The 18,399-nt window shown below is 54.2% G+C and overlaps 1 protein-coding gene across 12 annotated transcripts in view; it reads right to left on the bottom strand.

The window, feature by feature from the left end:
- ARHGAP44 (Rho GTPase activating protein 44) overlaps window positions 1-18,399 on the bottom strand; it is a 157,566-nt gene that overhangs the window by 10,672 nt on the left and 128,495 nt on the right. For 5 of the 12 annotated variants that reach the window (XM_048817564.2, XM_048817562.2, XM_048817558.2 and 2 more), the window contains 9 exons: window positions 17,185-17,266; window positions 14,649-14,729; window positions 12,306-12,419; window positions 9,757-9,848; window positions 8,644-8,824; window positions 6,736-6,753; window positions 5,429-5,650; window positions 2,181-2,621; window positions 875-1,023 (listed from right to left, as the gene is read on the bottom strand). In XM_048817564.2, coding sequence (XP_048673521.1) covers window positions 875-1,023; window positions 2,181-2,621; window positions 5,429-5,650; window positions 6,736-6,753; window positions 8,644-8,824; window positions 9,757-9,848; window positions 12,306-12,419; window positions 14,649-14,729; window positions 17,185-17,266 — 1,380 coding nt within the window. The remainder of the gene's footprint in view (window positions 1-874; window positions 1,024-2,180; window positions 2,622-5,428; window positions 5,651-6,735; window positions 6,754-8,643; window positions 8,825-9,756; window positions 9,849-12,305; window positions 12,420-14,648; window positions 14,730-17,184; window positions 17,267-18,399) is intronic. The other 7 variants (XM_048817559.2, XM_048817561.2, XM_048817566.2 and 4 more) reach the window with 5 other exon arrangements.

Here is an 18,399-nt window from a genome sequence, read left to right as displayed (position 1 = left end):
AGCCCAGGATCTGGCCCAGACCAAATTGTAATTGTCCTATTGACAGGAGTCTTCGGCCTAGTCTACACACAAACTTCTGCTAGCACAGCTCAGTCAGCCAGGGCATGAGGTGTGCGATCCCTGACCAACCGAGCTGTGCCACGCAGTTGCACCAACACAACTGCACTTTTACCAGCAAAGCATGCATGCGTGTGTTTGTGTGTGCGCGTGTTACAGTGTATCCACACTCGGAGTGCTTTGCCTGTATAGATACACCGGCAAAGGGCTTCTACCAGAGAGCTGGCCTTCCTCACCTCCACGCAGGGCCATCGCTGGAAGAAATCCAGCACTAGGCAAGTAGGGTGCATGCAAATGCCAGATGGTCATATGATTAGTCCTTCTGTGAGCTGGACAGTGTGGAGATCCAGACACATGAAAGACCACCTTTGCAGGCACCAGGAAAACATACCTTCAAATCCCTGAGACAGTAATGGCCCCACCGGACAATCTGCGCCCACGCACACACAGAATGCCGTGCTAGAGGGCACGACCCACGCCTGGCTGAGTGTGCACGAAGCTTGCTACTTGATTACACTCATCATCTTATCATAGAAATCATAGAATATCAGGGTTGGAAGGGACCCCAGAAGGTCATCTAGTCCAACCCCCTGCTCGAAGCAGGACCAATTCCCAGTTAAATCATCCCAGCCAGGGCTTTGTCAAGCCTGACCTTAAAAACCTCTAAGGAAGGAGATTCTACCACCTTCCTAGGTAACGCATTCCAGTGTTTCACCACCCTCTTAGTGAAAAAGTTTTTCCTAATATCCGATCTAAACCTCTCCCACTGCATCTTGTACCAGTTACATTAAGCCTGGCCTGGGAAGGCAGCAAATACCTTTGCGCAGCGTGTGAGGGCTCTGCTCCGTGGACAGCTGCTGAGTGGGACTGGCCACCTGCTGCATGCTCCCACATGGGGCCACATGACCGGAGCCTGGGCTGCCTTTCTGCCCAGACACGGGCGACAGCTCCTTGGTTTTTAAAGTACTGTAAAGAAACAAACAGGAACAAGGAGGAAAACATGTAAGTCCCTTTGTTTTGAAGCCACCCCATGGACCTCCCTCTGCCCCATAGCCCAGGGTCACTTGGCTCACACTCCTCGCACTCTGGTCTGTTTTCCGGCATGCAGGCCTCGCTAAGAGCCGCCGTTCGCACTGGCAAAGCCAACCCCCTTCCCGACAGAAGGTGCTTCCAGAGACGCGCTACACATTGGACTCAAGACATGCGTACGTCTTTTCAAGCAGGCGGAGCACAATGAGAGCATGAAGCGATGCTGCAGCCCTCCTAGTCGCATGGCATACAGCTGAGACAGAGCAGAACAAAACCCCTTCCCTTCCCCACAAACGGCTGCTCCTCCAGAGGGAGCTCTGTTTGCTAAGAAGTGCTCTAGGAATTATTTGGAGGCAGTTCTCTGGCCTATGTGATACAGGAGGCTGGAGGACCTGATCCCAAGGGATGCTGCTGGCCTTGGAGTCAATGCATCTAAGAACTTGTCGTGGGGATTGGTTTTGGGTTTGTTTTTTTTTAAAGCTTCCTACTCAAGTCCATTTCTTAATCCCCAGCTATGGCGCTCACTTGCAATGGCCAAGAAATGGATAGAGGGGTCCAGGCCACTTAGCAGCAAAGAACCTCTGGACAAGGCAGCATAGCAAGCGATATAACGGCTCACCAGGATTCCTTGGGTGAGCAACTGCAAGCTGCCCGGGCCAGGTAGCAGCCATTCACAGCCTGCACTGCAGAGGCGGCTAACCCCACTGGCTCACGAGGGCACCGCTGGGTCAAGGGAGCTGCTCTGGATCAACAGCGGTATGACCTGGCCTGTGACGCTCATTTTACTTTGATTCCTTGCTTCGTGGTTCTGTCACGGGTGGGGGAAGGGCTGGCCCTGCACCCCTGCTCTGTGGGAAACAGGCTGGGACACGATGGGAAGGTGGCAGTGCCTGGCAGAGCGCCCCGTCCGCCCCCTTCACGAGCTGCCCAGAGCCGACCCATGCAATGGCAGCTTCTCGGGGCGAGAAGGCTCAGCCTGGGCCATGGGGCCTGTCCCTGCCCGGTGGCTGTCGCCGCAGTGCACGGCGAGCCGACGGCTCTGAACCCTTTGCCGCGCACATGGCCCTTTCATCCTCAAACACACAGGTATTTACCTAGTCAGGCCGGCTCCTCTGTCGCTGGCGCAGCCGACCCAGGGGGGAGAGGCTGACATAAGGGAGAGGTAGGGAGCGCCAGGTGGGTCTGGTTTGGCTAAGACAAGTGGGGGTTTGATGGAGAGGGTGGAGAGATTAGTTTCGAGAGCATGCGATTCGGTGAGGGAGCTCTGCTTGGGGAGGTGCAGGAAGCAAGGCTTCGGGTTCGAGTTAATGTCAAGCGGCTGAGGGCTGGGAGAGGAGGAGGAGGAGGAGGAGGAGCGGGGAGGCAGAGTTTGGCTGTGCCCCGACCACCGGTAGGGTGGCAAGGGGGCCTCGGGCCGAGCCTGGGGGTGGTAATAGCGGAGGTGCTGATAGCAAGGGTAAGGGGGGGGCCTGTCGTCCTCGGGGGAAGGGTAGTGGTAACAGGAGTCCAACCAACTAGACGACACATCATCCGTGCTGCAAAATGTCCAAACAGACAGACAGACAAAAACAAGAGCAGAAGTGTTGGTACAGGGAGAAACCCACCCGGAGCGGCGAGGCTGGCAGAGAAGCAAAGAAGAGTAACAACAACAACAACAAAGACCGCCACAAGAAACACTGAGCCCAGAGTCTGCCGCAGGGGGGCGGGACCGGGGGGGCAGAGCAGTGGGTCCCAGCCTCCTGGGGTGACGGCCCTGGGGCTGGGGTCTGAGCTCGCTTACACGGGTCAATGGACTCATTGCGCCACTGAAACCTGCAGAGTGTCAGCTTTACTCTGGGGAAGCGGAGGCCAGAGTTTGGCCCTAAGGCTGCAGCCTGTGCCCACCGTCACCCTTCTGTGGCCCTGGGGGGCTCGAACCTGACCCAGTCGTGGCCGCACTCTGGCTTTACAACTGCACAAGCCACCCGAGGGCCACACAAGGCCAGGGTGCTCACGGCTGAACAGGAGGCGGGCCGAGGCTCTTCACTGGGGCCTAGCTCAGCAGGGCATCATAACAGGAGGGAAGGGTAGCCCAGGGTGCCAGTCACAAAGCCTGAAGCACCAAGGGCACAGCCTGGGGCTGGGAGCCACTGATCTAGAGAACGGCAAGGCAGGAGTGGCAAAGAGAGGGCCCAAGCCAGGGAGTATAGTCAGAATAGCAGGGCATTGTGCCAAAATGGAAGGCCAGGCAAGTGTCAAAGGGTCTGCAGTGGTGATGCCCTAAAGGGCGACACCTAAACTCCCTTTCCAAACTCCTGAACATGCATTCACTGGGTAAAGGAGAGCCCTCCCCAGGGGGAGCGTGGAACGCTTTCTAATGCCGTTGCATGTCTTTCATGTTATAGGGGTCTGCTTCTCGGCCCTGTTCCTCTCCCTCCGCCTGGCCCCTGGATCCGCATCGCCCCATTTGATCTCTGTTTAGCACAACACCAGTCTATAAAGAAAGGGCGCCAGGAGGGAGGCAGGACACGATGGAAGTGGAAAGAGAGCACATGGCAAGATTTCCCACCCACAGGGATGGAAGTGCCCTCCGTGTGTCTCCTGCAGAGGCTGGCTCTCAGGGAGGGGAGGGGAACAGACTTACATAGTCCTGGGAACTGAGGCTAATGCTGTAACATCTGCATAAAGTCAGGCAGAAAGGACACTGACATGTGAGAAAGGCGTCTAAGCAGGGTCAGGGAATAAGAAAACGAACACATTCAGATTATGACAGGAGCAGGTGCAACGTACCAGCTGGGAGATACACTGTGACACAAGACAGGCGAACGCAGACAGTGGAACTAGGGGCCATGGGACTTGTGGGTCGTGGCTATTCAACACAACGATAGGAGCTAACGAGTGAGCGAGCCGTGGCAGGCTCTGGTCTCTGTTACAGCAGTGTACATCCAGAGTAACTCCACTGCAATGAACAAGGCTGCTCCAGATTTACATCGATGTAACAGAGATCAGGTTCTGGCCCTTCATGTGCAAGTGTTTAATAATTTACCAAACAACTGATGGGGAAGAAATGCTGTCAACAGGTGCACAGAAATCGGAGCAAAATCCAGGTCTGGAGCAGATGAGCATCTGCACAAGGACAGTTGATTTTTTTGGTGCTTTCAGTCACTGAGTCAGGGTGGCTCATGTTAAGAGATGGGGTCTGTGTAAGCTCTCCACCTGACAGCCAGGGCTCATCACAAATCTCTCTGGCACATATGCTGAGCTGGCTGGGTGCTGGGAAGCCCCCTGGAATGCAGCACATTAGAAGCTAACTTCCATACTTGCAGGAAGCACAGATTGGAAGCACGAAGGAGTCACATCGGCCCCACTCCCTGCGCAGGCAGGTGACTGCACCTGACAGCCTCACTTGTTTTCCGGCTGCCCGCCGGGAAGCAGTGTGTGAATCCCCCAACACAAAATAAATCCGGGGCCTTCTGAGAGAGGCACTGGAAGTGAACGTTCCCTCTCCGTGGGAGGATGTTCTAGTCAGGAATGAGCTTGGGGAAAGACATTTCAGGGCTAAGCACATTTGCAAAGGAGGTTCCGAAACTGGCTGCAAAATTTGCTCACAGTCATCCAGCTTTTTTCCAGGTGCACAATCTGCACCCAAGTGTGCAAAGGGGGTGGGGTGGGAGGGGGAGAGACACAGGATGGCTAGAAGAGCACAAGGTGCTGGTGTAATTTAGAGTGTGCTTGTGCTTGGCCCACATAGTGTAACAGACCCCAAAAGGAGTGCCTGCATCATCTTCCTTCCAGCCAGCGGAATGGGGTGATGTGGGGGATCGGTCTGGCCAAGGAATGCCCGTTTGTGGGAGACCAGCGGGAATGGCAGGAAGGACTGAGAAAACTGAAAGGCAGGGCCAATGAAACAGACCGCTAGGTTAACACTACCTGCTCCCACATGACAGCCTGAAGCCTGTCTCCTGCTCTCCCAGCCACGGGAGTGCTCCATAGGGGACTCCTAGCACAGCGCCCTCTGTGGGTGAGGTGCATGAACTGCGAGCGCAGAATCTCCATCAGATTTGCAGCGTGGATAAGGGAGGATTTGCCCTGAGCATCCAGTCTCTGCTTTTGCAAAAACGTCTGTCTTTCCAGCCAGCCTGGAAATGGAATTTTCCAGCAGCACTTCCGCCGAGGCTGCTCAGGGATTTTCCTGGCTGCTGGGCGGTCACCGTTTGGGATTATTTTGTGCCTGGGTTCACACACACCAGAAAGCAGAAGCGTGAAATCAAAAGGGCACATGCAGGTGAGCAGGAGCTAGGCGTGTTTACAAAGGCCACGTAAAGCAGCAGCGGCAGCTGCAGTCGCTGCCGCCTGGACTTACCTTGTCCGTTCGGCTCCTGGCTGGAAGCCGAAGCTAGTTGGAGTAGGGGAGGGAGTAGCTGAAATATCAAGAGATTGCTCAGGAATTGGTGACTGAGGAGTAGCAGCGAGATCGGAAGGCGGCGCGGGGGGCTGCATGGCAGGCGGGGTGGAGGACGCTTTTCGAACTATGGTGGTGCCTCTGCGGGCCACCCAAGATGTGTCCATCACCCTGACGCCCATGCTGAGTGGGGGAACACAAAGACACTCCCTTACCATCTCGGAAGTAAGGTTCAGAGCAAAGAAATAAAGCACAGATTGCAGCAAGAGGGGAGAAAAAACATTTCTCTACATCCAGTTTGGTAAAGCTTATTCAGATCCTGGCAGCCTTCCTTCCAGAGAGCACCAGTGCAGCCCAACGGCTCCTCGTGAAACACTGGGACACAAGACTGGTGCAGGACCCTCAGTGGAGGATTGGCCTAACCTGTTTCGGAAGAGATCCAGTTCTGGCCCTTTAAAAAATTCTCTTATACTGGGGAACCCCACTGCTCTTCAGTGGAATTCAACTTGCAGGGCAGCAGGGGTTGTAGAGGGTCAGAACTGTCCTGGAAGAACTGTGTAGGTAGGTTCCAAACATGCCTTCGTTGTCAGTGGCATTGCCCGGAGGCTCCATTGGTCAGGATCAAAGTTAGGGCTTGGCTATTGGCTCAGGCCCCCTCCCAACCCTGCAGAGAGCAATAGTGTCACCAGAAGAGAGATTGCTACCAAAGTAACAACTTGCCCGAGATCTTGTTGGTTTTGCTCAGAAGCTGCTGCGGCCCATCACAACCTTTGGGAAGGTGAGGACGGCTGTGCAAGCAGCCCTGTTGTAGTGTGTGGCAAAAGTTTTCACTACAAAGGTGGCAGTGGGAAATGGCCGCCCTGCTGTGAGGTCTTTCCAAACAGCCACAAACTTGAGTGGGCCATTAGAAGCCAAAATGAATAGGAGAGCATTCCGGGTAGTGACGCTGTTGTATTCCTCCCAGCTGGAGAAGCTTCCTGTTGAATCACTCCAAAAGAGGACGTGAGCCCTTATTTCTTCCTAAAGTTATGAAAGTGCAATGGACTTTTAAGGCAATTGCACTAATCGGACCAAATTGGGCATGGGCTTACACCCCATGAAACCGATCCACCGGGGGAGAAACCAGCTCAGAATTTGCCTCCTGACATCACTAAATGTTGAAAAACCAGCGTTTTGGCTTCCTCACTGCCTACTGGAACAGCTCTGGCTTGGTGTTCAGAACACAGGTGGCCTGAAAAGGGTCCAGTGGCTACTAGAGGATACCGTACCTTTGGATTTTCCTAAGGCTGCATGGACAGAAACATACAAGTATTAGTGTAAAAGAAAACTAAGGCTAAAAGCTTCCATCGGGTATAGCAACTGTTGTTTGGACAGGAGTTTAGAGGGCCAAGGTAACACTGTAAGGAGGACAGGTCTTTGAATCCTGGTTACGGCAGGAGGAGGACAAGCAGATTGTTCAATGGAAAAGGAGGCGTTGGAAGAAACTTCAGAGGATTCTGCAAACACAAGACGGTTTTGCTCAGTGGATGGGAACTTTTGGTAAGTGCAAAATGTGTGGGAGGGAGACGGGGCTGTGTGCAAGTGGGGAGGGAGGGAGAGAAGTTGTTCTTTAAGATGTTTCAGGTTTGATTTTTGTCTCTGGTGGGTGAGACCCTGCACACCGGGGGGCTTGGAAAGTTGAGATTCAGGGATCCCCGACTGCCTGCGGTGGTGGAGAATCCTGACTCGTAGGCTGCTGTCATCCAGGCAGGCAGCAGCCTGCCTCTCCAGTATGGCTGCTGCTAACTCACAACTCCAACGGGCAGCCCCTTGTGCACATTCATCCGCCTCCATCCCGCTCCTTGAGGGCTCTGGGCCATATTCCCAATCTGATTCAGCATGCGTGCCCTTTCTGCTCCAATTCCACCCACTCTCCTGGGCTTGCGCTGCACCGTGTGCACAGGGAAATGCAAATGCTGCCCAGAGATTTGCAGAGGGACCGGGGTGCATGCCAACGGAGCTGGCCAATTCAGCTGTCACACAGCTGGGCTGTTTTCCTCACCAGATACACTAAAGCTGGGATGGTGGCTTGCTAGTGGTTAGACCGAGAGATTCGGGGGAGGAGTCGGGACTCCTGGGATCTCTTCCCAGCTCTGTCGCTGACTTGACATGGCCCAACTGACTTCATGTCATTCATCCTTCTGTAAGGGGGGGAGGGGGAGTAAAACACTTGCCCATCCTCACTGGGAAACGTACAAATTAATTAATTGTTAGGAAGTGCTTAGGTATGATCAAGTGCAAAGAATCCCCATCATGGAACATTCACACTGCGGTAGCCCCTGGAGACCTACCAGGGCAGGTCCATTTAGAGACCCATAGCTTCGGGGGGCTGGCCTGGACATTTACTTAGTATTCACTGTTCCCTCACCCCCCAAGGGCACTGCCCAACTCCTTCCCAAACCTGAACCTGCAGTGACTTCCTCAGGCCAGACATGTGGTCTCAGTGACATGGGTACGGCCTGCGGCGGGCTAGGGATGGACTCTGTGTTTCTCTAGGGTTTGCGCATCAGTGCATAGGAACTCTTAACAACTAGCAAGGCAGGACAATGGCTTCCTTAAAAGGCTCTGCTGAGCAGGCTGGGGATCCCTGGTCTTGGCTGAGCTAGACCCAAACGCCTGGCTTGCGTCTCTCACACCCCAGTGATGAAAACTCATCCTAACAATTCATGGCAGGCCCGCTTCCCACTGAACACCCTCTGCTCCCACTCCGGCGCCTCCAAGCCAGCTCCTTGCAGGACGAGGGCTCGGGAGCACTGCCCACTTAGTGGGCTCTCCAGAGACTCCTGCCCCAACCCTTCATCTCTGGGTGGAGCTTGACTCTCCAATGTGACTTCCTTCAGGCTGGGGTGGGGGTGTAGGTGGGGGAGGGGAAATGGCTCTGCTCCCATCTAAAATGGCCCAAAGGCAGCTGATCAGACAGGGTGGAGGGGTCAGGAGCAGGGGAGGGTGGGAGTGACAAGGCAGCGAGGCATCCGAGCTCACCAGTGCGGAGGCTACAGGATACGGTGCCCATGGCCCCCCTGTCCCAAGCAGATCTCCCAGCCAAGGCTATGTCAGGCGCGGCCTCTTCTGGCTCATACAACTGTAACAGACTTACACCAAAACCAAACCCTGGCAACGAAGCGAAGAGGCCCTACCCATCCTTTTTGTAAAACTCCAGCATCATGTTGTCCGTGGCCACGCTGAGGGGGCGCCGGGCCTGGTCGTGCTGCTTGCGGTCGGAGTGGTCCATGTCAGGGGAGGGCATGGAGCTGTAGTTGGCGTTGTGGTTGACGTGCATGGGGCTGCCGTAGTTCCCGGTCACGTTGAATTCAATGTCTGGTCGGGGAAGCAAGAGGGTACAGTGTTGTTCGGGGGCATCTCCTTGCGGCCAGACTAGGCAGAGGGCTCTGGGCAGTGAGGGGTTATCGCTGTTATTTCTAGTCTGAGTCGTGCCTAGGAGCACGCCCGTGGGCCAGGACCCATTGTGCCAGGCTCTGTACAGACACAGAACCCTTCCCACTGCCAGCAGCACCAGGGAGCCTGCTGATGGGGTGGGAGGAGTGACTGGGAACACGGACGAGCCTTGTGGGCAGCCAGCCGCTGACTCCATGAGGGATAGGGACTATAAGCCATCAGGTAAGGAGCTAGAGGGGAGAGATGGCTGGAGTGGGCCGGAGGAGCAGTGAGGGTCTCTCTCTAGCTCCACAGACGTGTCTCACTGGGGGCTGGGCTGGAGTGAAGCCACCTTGCGCTCCATCCTGGATTCTGTCTGAGGTAACTTGGCCTTCCGGGGCCATGGAGCACAGGGGGCTTGTGGGGCCAAGCAGGAAGAACCCCCTCCTAAGCCACCAGAGCTGTGGAGTCGGAGGGCAGAGCTGGGGCAGGTGCAGGCCTGGCGGCCCCACAGCCCAAATCACAGAGCAGGTCGGGCGCAGTGACAGCGCACAGCTCTCTCTACAAGGCCCCAGCCTACCCCGGGGCGAGAGAGGGCCATCTGCAGGGCCTGCCCCACACAGCTTCCGGCCCCTCTGCCCAGCAGTGCCAGTGGCCGCAGCAGGTTTTCTGGAGTCAGTGCCTGGTCACCAGGAAGTGGATGGAGACCGTCCAGGCCTTTTCCCATTCACTGGCCTCCAAGCCGGTTTGTGGAATGGATGCTTGTGTCCCCCATCCCCTCAGGCTCAGCGCTGGCGGGCCGGCTCCATTATGTTCCCTCCCCACGCCAATACCTGGGCAAGCACGCAGCGCTCGGCGGGAGACGCACGGCCTACCTCCGGGGAAGAACCAGTCGGCGTGCTGGATGAGGGGCTCGATAATCCCCACGATCTGCAGAGACACTGTCGTCATCATCTCCGTGATGTTTCTGCAACACACGGGGGGCGGCAGCAGCAGCTCAGCACCGGTGATGGCTGGGGCTCACAGACGCGATGGTTGAAAGCGCTGGCCGAAGCCAACACATGCCACATCTGACGTGGTCCCCCTGCTCTTCCAACGCGGCTCTGCTAGTGCCTGGCAATTCCCTTGCTAGTCCAGTGGGACCCTCCAGCCAGCCTGGTATTACAGACCTGCGCCCTCCCACAGCTCTGCCGATGCTCCTCAGTTCTCCCCTGCAGCTTCGTCCCGCCCCCCCAGCTTTTCCAGTTCTCAGCAGGTCTGCAAATGCCTGGAGAGGCAGCCCCAGGAGCGCACTAACCCATTGCCTCCCCTCCCTCGTCTCGCTACCCTCCCTTTACCTTGCTAATCTAAAGCGCTTCTCTCAGGCGCTAGATGCTTTTAAATGAACACATCACATCTGATGTTGCTTTCTAACGAGTGTGACATTTCTGGGATGGATCCTCAGCTGCCGTAGATCAGCAGAGCTCCACTGTACTGCTGCTACTCCCAGCTGAGAACCTGGCCCATCATTTCCACTAGTTTCCTATATTTTTACCAACATGACACTTTGACCCACGGGGTAATTCTATGCAGCAGGACATTAGCCACAGCGTAGGGACATCGCCGTCACGGCAAGAACAGTGGTCAGCTTATGGATCATGTTATTAAAGGAGACTGAACCCAACTGTGCATTCGTTTATGGCGTCAATTCCTTTTCCTCTGAGCACCATTAGCTCCAAAGCTGCAGGGCTATGCTCCAGGAGCAACTGAGCATGCAGCAAGCAGGGATACGGGCTCACGTGGTTCTACTGCAATCAGGGCATCTCCAAGAACAGATTGCACAGCGGCTTCCCCAGCCTGCTGCCCTTGGAAGCATGGACTGTAATTAAGCCTCCAGTTTCTTGATTTAACCATAAAGAAGGAATTAGGCCAACACAAAAGAAGGGATGGTTGGATGCTTGCCTGACTCCATGGCTTCTGGGCTGCTGCTGCGTATTAGCCTTCCACTGACCTCTGATGTCAGGAGGCCATGGCCTGTTCGCCAGCTCTGCTGCTGCCTTTTACCCAGACGTGCCTGCCAGGTTTGGCAACTCCGCAGCCGCTGTGCTCCAGTGGGGAGCCACAGCTGCATTCTGGGGATCTGAGTGTGCCCCGCTTGCTCTGTTTAGCAGCACAGCAGCTGCTTTCTACCCTGGGTGCACTCCATCACTCTCACCGCACCCCAGAAAGGCATGCTGGGAAATACTCCCAATAGCACCCAGACAGCTGGTCGCTTTCACTTCCAGGCTGGAAAGAGGCCCTTCAGAACTGATACAGAGCCCTGGCCTACTCTTAAAATGTGGATCGACCTAGCTACACTGCACAGGGCTGCGAAAAGGTCACACTGTGAGTGCCTTAGTTAAGCTGACTTAACCCAAGGTGCAGACGTGGTTCAGTCGACAGAAGAATTGCCGCTTGGGGAGGTGGATTAACTACACTGATGGAAAAAGCCTTTTTGTCCACGTAGGAAGCAGCTACACTCTGGCGCTGGGGTGCCCGTCTGCAGACATGCCCGATGTCAGACAGTAAATAGGGTAACACCAGGCATAGCAGCCAGGTAGCCAATGGTTAGAAAATTAACCCAGCCCTGTGACAAGTCGAGGCCCTAACACAGCCATTATGACGATGTTCTCACGTGTCTAGCACCTTCCACCTCAAAGGAACCAGGAGAACTTTCAGGGATTGATTTACACAGGACCCGTGATTTTGCTCCTTCCAATTCTCTCCTTTCACCTCCCTACTTCTGCCTCTGTCTATGCTGCCCCCGACACACGGGGCAGTCTGATTGTCCTCACAAGCCCAGAACCCCCTCTTCTCCTCGCCCCTGGAAACCCACCTCTTCATCCAACCCACTCTTCCTTCCTTCTCAGATTAAACTCTCCCCCTTCACCCTCCCTCCGCTGGAACGGCCACTTGTGCCTCACGTTAGCGTGCCTTGCCGTTAGACTGTCAAGCTCTATGGGGCAGGGGATGTGCTTTCACCTATGGTCCTAGCTAAGTTTAGGGAAAGGATTTTAAAAAAAAACACACCATACTGAAGTGGCCTGATTTCCAGAAGTGCTGAGCACCCACAGCTCCCACTGACTTCAGCAGGAATTGTGGATGCTCAGCTAAGGAGCCAGTGGGGCTGAAGGAGAACAGCAACAGAAGCAGCAACCACCAGTTCACCCGTCTCACCCACCCCTGGGAGCTGCTCTAGCCTGCTTTCCCCAGTACTTGTGTGACAACCGCCATCTCAGCCAGCACGCTGGGGAGTGAACTGGGGACCTCCAGAGCTAAAAGCCTGAGCTGCTACAGCTTGAGCAAAAATGTCAAGGGTCCCTAGCAGGGGCTGTAACAGACACATATCCCCTGTGGATTGGGCACCGAGGGGACCCTGTTACATGCACCAGTGGACTCCACTTACCCTTCTGTTTGAGGCCAGAGGAGGTTGGGGCCCAGCACTATCGCCACGTTGCTTGGTGTCATTTTGTTAGCATCCTGGTATTCTGTTAGCTTTGCTAGGAATTTGATCAGGTACCTGGCAGAGGCGATCAAGAGGCAGAGGGTGAGGCTGGAGTGTCACCTGGGCCTGTGGGATGCAGCGCATGTTCCCCACAACTGCCTTCCTCTGCACCCGACATTCACAGCAAAACCATGCACCGAATGCAGGTTATTCCCTGAGTCGAGGTGCCTCGGCCTCTCTCTTTCGAGGTAGCTTCCAGGTCAATACTTCAGTGAGTGCCGCAAACCACCATGAAATCAACATCCTTGCACTGCCAACCATTCAGCGTCCTTCCTCTGAGAGGCTCGAAGTGGCTCTCAAACATGCAGGAAGCCTCACAATCCCATTGTGATTTGTCCCAGGTCATCCCGTGAGTCTGGGGCAGAGCTGGGGAGAGAATCCAGGGTCCCAGCTCTCAGCCTCCCTCTCTAACCACCACCAGTTCCCTTCTGTAAGGCTAGGGAAGAGGCTTTGTGGCTAGCTACAAAGCCTGATTGATTTTCATTGCTAAGAACATAAAGGTTGACGATCAGATCATGCCCGGGGTCTCAGCACTTGGTAACAAACGAAATCCAGCAGGAAATCCTATCCTATTCAGGGGCTAACGGTTAAATCCTAGCAGCTGATATACCCGCCCTGGAAGTGCCCTTTTCCCAAAGCCTGGGCAACCGGCACTGTGCAGCGTGCCCCAAAGGCTGGCAGATTCAGAGGATGGTGGCTCACAGGGGGGAAAGCAAATTTCTGTGTCGAGAGCATGGACATCTCTACAGTCAACAGTCACCTTGTCCTGATCTAGGGGGAACTGCCCAACAACTGCCTGGAGTTCCAGTTTACAGGGTTTTCCTCATTAATCACTGTATCTCCTAGTGTAAAGTAAGGCAGGGATTTTCAAAGGGGCCTAAGGGAGTTAGGTGCCCAAATCCTATTGAAATCCAATTGGAGTTGGGTGCCACACTCCCTGGAAAATCCCCAGTGAAATATCTTACAACACGGGAGAGAAGGTACCTTTTTCACTTTGTGGCAGGTGTCCCCAGTCTCAATGCCCCTGTGACCTGTGAAGGGTTGCTTGGGCCTGCGGCCCTGATCTGGGACTCCCCCCCACCCCATCCCCTGTGCTGCTAGCTCCATGGGTACTAGGAGAGGAGGGCTCAACCCATATTAAAAGGCAAGTGGCCCAAAGTGCAGGGTCTACGGCCAGCACAGGAGAGCAGGGTGAAGAAGCCCTGGCATTATGATCCTGGGCAGACTGAGAAATTGGTCTCCACTGCCCATCCCCCTTCTCCCACAGGCCAGGAAAGGCGAGAGGGCACAGGTGGGAGCTAGCCCCCGCACTCCTGCGGTGATCTGCCTGCCGTCCTCCCATGGAAAGTCAGTTTGGTGCTTTTCCACCATGATTAAGTTCAGTTCACAAGCAGGCTGGATGAGGGGGCGAGGGGGCCCTACGATCCTCCCCCGCCACAGACCTTCGTGCTCATTACTGGGATGTGGCGGGACATGAGCCCTGGGCCCGCTCTGGGAGCATTCAGGCTCTGACCTAAGTGGCTAACTTTACTTGAGCCCCACTCCCAACAAGGTGCAGCTCCCCCTCTCTCAGCATCTGAAAGTGCAGGGACCAGAACAGATCCCCTGGGGACCAGACAGGCTCCCTGCTTATTGCAGCAGTGCTCGCTAGGGGACGTGCTGAAAGCCCCAACTTCAAGGGGAGCTGAGAGCTCAACTGCCTGCAGGGTGGGGCCTGTATTGCTAAGCATGCAGAGATCCCACTGACATTAGTGGGCATTAGGCAGGCGCCTGAGGAGGGAAAAGCTCCCACCCTCCCGCTAAGGCCTTGTTTACACAAGAAAATGACACCAGTTTAACTGAAGTTGGTTTTTAGACCGATTAGTTACCACAGTGCAAACGGTGGTGTGGGCAACAGCCGCCAGCTTGGCCTACACCCCGGGGAGTGTGCTCGTGACCTCCAGAGCTAAAAGCACAAGCTGCTACAGGCTGAGCCACAGCTCCCTTCCTGGGGCTGTAATGGACTCATATCCTCTGAGGACTGGGCACAGCGGGGGGACCCAGAACACCGGCTCGCCAGTGGGCATGGGATGCTCTTATTAACTGACTTAAGTTAAACCAAAATAAGGCTGGTTCAAAGCACACTGTGAGAGTCTCCACACAGCCTTTGGCACCAGTTTAATAAAACTGGTTTAAAAATTACACCTGAAGTGAAATCACTGGCTACTCTGCATGTAGACCCAGCCCTCTGCCCCATACGCTCACCTGATGTTGTTGTAGTTGGCCTTGGGCAGTTTTTCGCAGGCATTCCAAAGGGCCTGCAGCCTCTTGTCTTGGTCCTGGATGCTAGGAAGGAAGTGTAGTTTGGGATTAGTTGGTCAGTTCGCCACACGGCTGGGCCACTCGCTTCGCTGAGTGCTCAGCAGTTGAGAAGAGATGAGGCCCCAGATCCAAACGCCCAGAGAACTGGGGCGCATCTGAAATCTGAACCGGGATCCTGAGTTTGCAAACGGCTCTTGCCATTTAAGTCAGAGCCAGCTCCTCCAGATTTGAACGCTCCCAGCCTGGGGGCATCCAGTGCAGAGAGCGAGTGCGAATGTTGGTGCCTTGCTTTTATTATTTATTTCGGGTGCTTAGAGAGAAACTTCAGGCCTGCATGGTACCATTAGAGACTGAGAGTGTAGCTGGAAGGCCTCCAGCCCACCAACTCAACCAGACCCCTGCCCTCCTCAGGAGGGAATGCATGATTACAGTGGCTGGCTGGTCAGATGCCCAAGACTGGTGCATTTCTGCATTTGCTGCGAATACAGAGATGCCCCTTTCAGATGTTGAAGGAGAGAGCAGTCCAAAAACGAATGCAAGGTCCTGACTGTCCACCACAGTTCAGCCCTGTCTCTGAAGGAGGTACCAAGTTTGTGAGCACGTTTGCTGAGTGCGAGTGAGTCCTTCAGAGGGGCAATGGTGCTACCATGCATGACCAGAGCCCTGGCTCTGAACTGATCCGATCCAAGCTGGGGGAGGCCAGGTTTTCCCAGTGGCTCAGGTACCAGTACCCCCTCCACAAAGGGAACGAATCCCTTTGCACTTTGCTCCAGGGCCCAGAGAGTTTCTATGACAAGGGCAATCTGCTTTCAGTTCAAGACCCTACTTCCCATCCCCTACACAAAACACAGAGGCCGGCTGCAAGGCAATCCCCAAGACAGTACTGCAGAGGCTGTGTACAGACGGAGACTGAAGTGGATGGAAGGAAACAGTATAGAAATATCTCTGTTGATCTGGGCCTGATTTATCCTTAATCTATCTCTGATCCATGCACACATCACCCCAATTATGTGGACACGTCACGGGGAGGGTCTAGCTAGCTACCTCTGGGCTTGTCCACATGGCAAGTTACTGTGTGGCAAGGCAGGGGGTCCCGTGAGGATGCAGCGAGAGTGCAGTGCGAAGCCTGGAGGACAGCCTGATGTACTGCACTTTCGAGTAGCAGCAAGCAGAAGGTTGCCATGTAGATAAGCGCTTGGGTGCTTATCCGGTCACCATTACTGAACTGAGCGCCTCATAAACTTTGATGTATTCTCCTCTGAGCCCCACTCTGAGGCAGAGCAGTGCTGTCATCTCCATCTCATAGATGTGGAACTGAACACATAGAGGCTAAGTGACTAGCCCAAGATCATACAGGAAATCGGTGGCAGAGCAAGGGATACCAGAGTTCAGATCCAGCCTCAGGCTGGTACCTGGCCACTAGACCATCCTTCCTCTGGAAGTTTCACATCCCTCAGTCACACTGGTACCAGCTCCACAGCCATGGAGACCTCACCTGTATTTTCACATCCATCCCCTTGCAGAGCTAGATTACCATCAGCCCCACTACACAGGATTCAGAGGGAGTCCATATAAGCCTCTAAAGAAAAACTCTTCGCTACCCAAAAATTCCACGACTTTAAGGCCTGACATCTTGCCCTTTCAGAGCTAGACATGCACGCTGCCTCTCCCAGCAGGAATCTCACCTTCCGAATGGGCTAAAGCACCTGTTTCTAGCGCTGCAGGGACTCTGAATGCCAAGCTCTAAAGCTCTGACACTTTAAGCCGCTCCAGGACTCCAGCTTGCCCGTCCTCGTCCTTGAGCGGGGGCAATTTTGGGAAAAGTTCCACATTTGGGGGCCAAAGGTGAAAACATCAGGAGTGATTTGAAGCTGCTGAGGCATCTGGGATGTGAGAGGAAGCCCAGGGCTGCTTTAGCTAGAGGCAGATTTCTGGGAGAAGCTACACAGCTCTGCAGACCGATCTACACGGGGTATGAACTGCAGTGAGCTCGAACACGTAGCGCTCTAACTGAACGCCGCAGACCCTGCTGGTGCCTACTTTGTGCTGACGTCATCCTGTTTCAAACAGGACTCTATTAATGCACGCTAGGTACCTTTCAGTTTGCACCAGGAGGGTCTACACGGGACGGCTAGAGTGCTACAGGTTTGAGTGCTCTGCAATTCGCTCTCCTGTAGACGGGCCTGTGACGCTGCCGGGCGCAGCACACTGACGTTTTGCCCTGGGCTTCAGATTGTCTTGAGCAGTCTCTGGGTGAACCCTGGAGAGCCGGATTGGCAGGGGCAGAGAACAGGTGAGAGGTCGAAGGTACATGACAAAGTCATTCAGCAGGCGGCTCTGCAATTCCCAGCGTGGAAGATGCCTCTCTGTATGTAGAACGCATTTCAGCCCCGCTTACTCCAGCACTTTTGATTGCTCATTGTGGGTGGTGAGGAAGAAGATGAGGCCAAGGACAAAGGAAAGTGCGTTTGGGACTCACTTGGAAGCTTGAATCCATTCGTCATAGAGCTCAAAGGTCATGAGAGGCTCTGGAAGCTCTCGGAGATAGGACTTCAGCGCCCCTAGGAGACAGAAGGGAACACTGGCCAGTCAGTACCAAAGTAGGACGCTTTCCTGGGTTGAAGGGTAAGGATCTTGGCTGGTCTCTGGGCATGGGACTTTAGCCCCTTCAATGAAGCGCAAAGGCCAGGCTGTATGTTCTGCCCAGCAGCCTCATTAATGTGATTTCAATCAAAGCCAAGAAAACCAGTTAACATCCTAATAATCTTGTCAAACATTCGCCATTTCTGTTGTTCTCACTCTGCCCCGTGACATTGGACTGAGCAGCATCCCTGGCTTCAATGGGAGCAAGATCAGACCCACATTTCATTGAGGAACAAATCCTGCAAAGCACTGAGGGACTGCCCTGCAACTGCCATTACTGCTGCCTAGGGTGCTCAGAACCTCCCAAGATCAGGTCTGGAAAGAGAAGGGAAACCACCTTGGATCAAGAAAGGAACATCATCTTAACGCTGTGGAAGCGTGCGACTGTCACAACACTCCACGGTATCTCACCATACGGACCTATGGCATTTTCAAAAGCGGCAAATGGGATGCGAGCGCCCAGGTCTCCTTAAAATTGATGGGAATTTGGAGTCCAAATCATCCAGGTGTCTTTGAAAAACTTGGCCTCAAAGCCCACCAGGGACACAAATACAAAAAGTTTTATCCAAACCAAATCAATATTTAGCAAGCCAGTAAGGAGGGGGCCTCATTCAAAAACCCTCTTGTTCACCGACAGAATTGGTAACAACCAGGTTGGAAACTCAGTTACAAAAGAATAAAAAACTATCTAATTATCGATCCGCCCATCCCACACTCGTCACCATGTTTTCGGAGCGTCTCATGGTTATTACAATTGTATTTGAGTTGCTTTAGCTTGACCGGTAACTTGGCTAAATAGAATAAGCACAGTGTGTGTACTAGCATTTAGATTTATTTTTTTAAATGTAACATTTACTGGCAAATCTGTTCATCACAATAAATCAGGGTAAGTCTGAACCTGGGGATTCGTCAACGATTCTGACCAAAACTATTTTTTCGTCCTCAACTGCAATGAACAGGACCGTAGACAAGCACAGAAAATAGAGACCGCTAGAATAGTTTGACGAATGTCTCCAGGGGAAACTGAAGATTTAGAAGCACTGACATTAGT

The sequence above is a fragment of the Caretta caretta genome, chromosome 14 (assembly GCF_965140235.1).
Source record: "Caretta caretta isolate rCarCar2 chromosome 14, rCarCar1.hap1, whole genome shotgun sequence".
Lineage (NCBI taxonomy): Eukaryota > Metazoa > Chordata > Testudines > Cheloniidae > Caretta > Caretta caretta.
Note: the sequence above shows the minus strand (reverse complement) of the source record. Positions and strands in the feature narration are given on the sequence as shown.